A 6,000-nucleotide genomic window follows, 5' to 3' on the forward strand; every position below is an offset into this window, starting at 1 on the left:
GCTCCTTGTGGATGTGACTGTTTGAGTAGTAACATTGTTCCACATTGAAGCTCAGGGTAAACTTCACTTTTGGAGTCTCCTCTGCTCTCCCTTCTCCGTGCATGTACTCCTTGTTTTGAGGGAAGGAGTAGGGGAATGTAGATCAGCTGTGCCTTTTATACACCAATTCACTGTATTGTTACTTGTCATGTGCCTCTTGGCATTATGTACAACATCCACTGGTGGGAAGAGCAGCTATCTTTCTGCTCTGTGTTTCTCATCATTTTCTGCTCTCATTTTTTTCATCAGTCACTCCTGCCTCTATTTCTGCTCTTATTTTTACCAACAGTATTTTCTCCTCCTGTTTCACTGCTGATACAAACTGTGAAACAGTGATTGCAGGCATTTAAACTGCTGCTTATAAGGGCTGAATTACCAGTAAAGAAGAGCATGTGGAGAGCTTTTGTTGTTGTTTCAGGCTGTCCACAAATTCAGGATGGTTACACAGAGCTGTCTTATTTTGGAGAAGGTTTTTTGCTTCTGCCAGCTCCTGGAATATCCTTTTGTTCTAGAAAGCAAAGCTGAACCCTGCACATTCTGAACATATGCCAGAAAGGCCACGTGAGCACAACCGTGTGAACTGCATTGGCCCTGTTACTTCAGAGTACCAACAAGTAAAAGGTATAGGGAGTGTTTCTCACAAAAGGTATAAGGAAGAGGTATAGCAGGGTTGAGTGAGAGGCACCAGCACTGAGGGTAAACACAGGCCTGTAGTTCTGTTGCTCCACCAGTCAGACCCACCGTCATGGGGTGCCCGCTGTGACACACGGTGCTGTCTTGGGCAGGCTATCGATATGTAGATGCATCCAGGTCAAGGGGAGGATGTTGTCTGTTGTCTGACTGCTGTTAGCTCTACATCTAGGCTGAGTAACTGAAAACATTTTCAGTGCTTACAGACACCTCAGCCATCAGCTGTCTGTCTGTCCCACACAAGGCTAACTCAACAAGCTACTTCATCTTAACCCAGGTGCACAGCCTGAGCTCTGGGTTTTGTGCTAGGTTCTATCCCTCACAATGTAGCAGCAAGCTGATACTCTGCCTTATGTTAAATTTTCCTTGTTTTACACAGTTTCCCAAGCAGCTGGAACACAGTTGCTTTTTCTTGGGTTTGTTTCATCTTCTTGCTAAAGGGAATTGAAGTGAGACCACACCTTCACAGAGAGCGGCCATAGTAGCAATGGTGGGTTGTCAGGCTCAAAAGGAGATGCCAGAATAAGTTCAACAATGACATGACATTCATTAGCCACAAGAGATGGAGGAGGAAAATCAAGCACTTGTTTTCAAAGGAATGCCTTTGCTTGTAGGAACTGGAGGGAGGGCTGACCTCCAATTTCCAGGTGCAAGGAAATGACAGCTGCAAAAAATGTTCCACGCTCAGAATATACCAAAATTACCATCTTCTGCCTAGTTATTTGCTACCAAGAGTTCTGCTTTGAACAGGTTCCCAATTCCAGCACCTCAGGAATTCACAAAGAACAACCATTTCCAGTGATTCTTAGATTTAAAAACTTTGCTGGGTGCTTTACAGTTTGTAAAGGGCCTAAGCACCATCGCTGAGCTTTTTGTTCTTCAAAATGAAGTAATCAGCATTTTTATACCCTAAAGCACAAGCTGAGTGCTTGGCAAAAAGCAAGCTCATAAGATGCCAAATGTTGAAAGGAGATAGAGTCTCACAGTTAGAAGTGGAACTTGTAAATATTGGGAACTCAGCCTCCCTCAGTCTCTCCTAGGGTAAGACAATACTTTCTGCCTCAGTTTCACTTCTTCAGTGTAGAAAGACAACTGTTTGTCAATTTGTTTATCTAAAGAGGGAGCTTTTCAATTGAAAAATGCCTTGTTTTGGGCATGCATCCTATCTTATGTAACAGGACCCTGCTACTGAGTGCTGCTATGCCATGTCAAGTAGATATCACCAGTCTTTTCCTGAATGTTCTTTTACTCTGAGTTGCAGGAGATCAGGAGCTGCTTGTTCTCAGATGAACCACAGTGAAGCTAAGAACCCTGGGAGCCTCCAGGGAGATGTAGTTCACAGTGACAGTTCCTTCCATTGTTTGTCAGGCTGCATTTTTGAAAGATATCCAGTCCTGCCTTACAATAAGCAAACAAAACACAATTCATCCTTCTTCTGAAAAAGTGACTAGAATTGCATGTCCAGAACCTTGGTTGTGTTACCAGCAAAGCTGGGGATTGCAGTGACCAGCAAGTACATGCTGGACCTGTGTGCCACCTCAGACTGCTTAGCATGCTGCAATCAAACCTGAGTGCTGCTGCTGCTTTCCCATGCTTTACGTGGATGGGGTTAGACTTCTGTCAGTCAAGGGTTGATAGTTTACCAACAAGCTGATCTTGAAGAGGTGAAGGGATAAGCTTCAATGCTGAGGAAGAAAGACTCCAGCTCAGCCCTGATTCCAGTAGGTGTCTAGCAAGGTTCAGTACCGCTGCTGAAAGACATTATACTTGTCTGCTTCACGTTTAAACCTGGATTTCACTGTTAGTTTGCTCACTAAAAGAATACAGGCATTTATCAGATAGCATAACTCTGTCAATTAGCAGCCAAACAAAAGGTACTAATTTGGTGTGACCATTAAACCCTCTATGCTTGAGTACTCCATTGGTCCAATTGTTTCAAATTGCTATGAAGTGCCAGCTCGAAGCACTAGTAGGGCATGCAGTGAATGCTGGCAGCCTGCAGCAAACTGCCTTGTAGGCTTTGTAACAGTCCATCCCTCTTTAATTCAATACCCTCAACAGAAGATCAGCACAAGAGCAAAAGTTCAAAATCCCAATGCCCATTAAAGCTTTTGTCTGCCCTTTGGGCATGTGGGAAGGAATAAGTGGCTGGACAGATTGGGTGGAGAGGAGGAGGTGCCAGGAGTTAAATGCAGCTTTGCTGTCATTCACCTTTGCAGTGTGCCCTGAGGAATGGGAGGCCTGCCTGCCTGATACCAAAGGCCCACAGGGCTGTACTGTCTGGTTTTGGATATACAGGATGTAAGATTCTTCTGCTAATTGCAACATCTTCCTGCCTTCTCTCCTCCTTAATCCTACTGGAGTGGATTGGAGCATGCTGCAAAACTGGGCAGGCTGCTGCTCTTAAACCAGTGATGCTCTTAAACCAGTGATGCTGGCACAAACGAGGTGTGGTCCCACCAACAAGGCAAAAATGGGACTGCGCTTCGTAAGGCTGAACCATGAGCATTCCTCACGTCACCCACTCACCAGCCCAAATCTTTTGCAGTCTCATTTGCATCATTTTTGGCCATGCTGGCAAATGAGTGCTTTAAGGATGATTTGTTTTCCCTTTCTGGCTGCAGGTCCTCGAGGCTGCTGCGTGCGTTCTACATCCCCGTGCTCTCAGAACAGTACACCCGGTATGCCAACTACACTATCCTGAAATCCCGGAGGTCCAAGCAAACCAGGAAGAAAGTGGAAGGCTAGCAACACACCTGGGTAACAAACCCCAAAGCATCTGCTGACACTCTTGGACAGCTGCCTAAGCCATCTTCAGTTCCCTTTTTGAAGGACTGTGCTTGTAAGATTCACTAATAAAGATTTCCCATGAAGTGAGTTCTCTCTGCAAGCTTCCAGCTGTAAAAAGAGTGCATCATCTGCTTTCAATTCTCAGTGTCAGGCCTCTGCTCTGCCTACACAGAGCATATTGGTAAGAAACCATTTCAAAATCCAGCAGCCACCTACAAATGTATTATTCTTGCTGCTACCAGTGGTTTTATCTATTACACCGGAGACGAGAAAAATGGAAAACAAAAAGTAATAACAGTGTGAGGTTCTGCTCCAGGTTGCAATCTGGCACTGGGAAAATCAGGCTCAGGCTCTCTTTTTCTCTGTCCTTCCCCCCTTCTTCCACTGTCCTCATCTGCTTCCTTCTCCTAGAAAACTTCTTTAGGTAACAACGTTTAGGATATTTTTCTAAAGGAAAAAGGAAGGGGAAAAGAGGAGAACACGTGGGAGACAATGAACTGAAATGCACTGGATCTCAGGAGTGAAGTAGCATGCACCACAGAGGAAGAGCCTAAAGTTGCACTGTCTAGAAGATGCTTTCAAGGGTAAACCCCAAACTTAGGAGCTGAGCCAATTTTCTGTTTTAATGGGATCAGAGTGTTTTTGTGATCTGGGAAACCAAGCATTTGTTTACTATTTATTTACTATTTACAGTAGTTTTTTTAAAGACACCTGTAAGGTCCTTTGAATTCTAGACTTACAGCACCTAAACGTTTCTAGAAACATCTACAGAGGAGATGATGACTTCTTTTGTCATTTCTGTTTCCCAACATAGACAGTATGTGTTCCACTATTCCAGTGTGCTGCAGAGCAATGCTGTGTTTATTCTATCTCCATTGTCATTATATCTCCATGCGGTGTCACCAGCTAGATGAAGGAAGTTCTTTTCACTCACATCCTTGGGACTCTGTGGTCATGGGATGGCAAGAGATGGAGCAGAGAGGAAGTTCTTTTTGCAAAAAAGGAAGCTTCATCTTGTCTGGTCTTAGCCAGTCTTTGCAACAAGAATCAAGGAGGTGGAGAGCCCCTGGGGCAGTGCCAGCAATGACACATATTGGCAGGCTGAGGGAAGTCACAATTTCCATGGCACTATTTTTTCCTACCTGTCTACTGTGGCAGGATTTAAAGTCTATCTCTAAGTTTCACTCTTGCTTTTTCTATGTGTTCCTGTGGTTCAACTGCAACCTGCTCCAAAGGCAGGTGTATGCATAAGCTGGCCATCTCCACCTAGGGCTTGGGTTGGGGGTCAAGCCAGAAGATGCCACTCCTGGACTTGAATGTGTTTCCAAGGATAGGATATTCAATGCAAGTTTGCTCTTTTTGAAGGGAAAACAAAAAAGGCACCACATCTCCAGATAAATGATACTTAAGCTTTCCTTGACTCATTTTTTTTTCCTGTTCAAAGTTTTTTGTCTTCTTTCTGTAGGAAAATTATCTGAAATAATGTCCTAGAAGCCAAGAGCTGAGAGTGTGTGTGAAGAAGCAGGGACAAAGGTGTTGAGGTGTGTGAAGCAGGTACCTTGGACATGAATAGCTGAAAAACATGCATATAGGCTGGGAAGACTTCAGGCTGGCTTAGCTGGGAGTGCCACGGGCCAGCTTTCAGGTGTGACTGACAGGTCTGCACAGGAACTTGTTGTTCTAGACAGATTTATGGCATGTTGGCAGCTGGTCTGTCATATCAGAGTGCAGCTGCTGTTTGACAACTCTTCTCTCCATAGGAATGGGGAAGCACTCTGACTTGCACATTGCATTGCCAACATACTGGAGGTTTCTGTAAAGTGTGGTGAGGGGACATTGTTTCTAATGCAGACTCTGCATCTTCTGATGATACTGAAGGGACTGGACCAAAGTCTGGTACCTGGGACAGGTGATGGCCAGCATCAAATAACAATTGCAGGTTCCTTTCCCCTATTCCCCTGCCTTGTCTGTAGTGAGCCTGATGCTTAGATGGTTCTTAGTTTTGGCCTTTTTGGTAACAGCTCTTTCCTTACTTCTGGGGCTGACCTTGGAAGCAGGGGCTGTCTTAGCATTTGAGTCTCCTGACATCCAACAAAAGCTGTCGAGTTAGTAGGTTAATTGTGTATTTCATGGCTGTAAGAAAGGCTCCAGTAGCAGTGGTGAGAGGCCCTGGTAATGGAATTCTGTGGTTTGGAGCTCCAGGCACTACTGGAGGAAAAAGCTGTGAATTTTTCTGTCCTCCAGCATCTGTCAGAAGCTGAGCATCATCCCAGCCCTGCTGAGATTCAGTGCATGTCCCTGTGAATAACTGCACATGTCTGCTTGCCTGGAGACGTACTAATGAGGTCCCATCTGTCTGCTTTGGAAACTCCAGCTGTGTCTGTTAAGCAGCAAAAAATGGTAAGGGTAGATGTGCAGGGTGAGAGAGAGCATCATAGCCTGGCAGGACTCCTGATCAATGCAGTCCTCTGCTGTCTTCCT

At 45.0% G+C, this 6,000-nt stretch overlaps 1 protein-coding gene across 1 annotated transcript in view; it reads left to right on the forward strand.

The window, feature by feature from the left end:
- ALG9 (ALG9 alpha-1,2-mannosyltransferase) overlaps window positions 1–3,635 on the forward strand; it is a 24,711-nt gene extending 21,076 nt beyond the window's left edge. Inside the window, exon 15 of the mRNA XM_062014007.1 lies at window positions 3,354–3,635. Coding sequence (XP_061869991.1) covers window positions 3,354–3,477 — 124 coding nt within the window. The 3' untranslated portion in view covers window positions 3,478–3,635. The remainder of the gene's footprint in view (window positions 1–3,353) is intronic.
- Window positions 3,636–6,000: the final 2,365 nt, after the last annotated feature.

This window comes from Colius striatus, chromosome 23, assembly GCF_028858725.1.
Source record: "Colius striatus isolate bColStr4 chromosome 23, bColStr4.1.hap1, whole genome shotgun sequence".
NCBI lineage: Eukaryota > Metazoa > Chordata > Aves > Coliiformes > Coliidae > Colius > Colius striatus.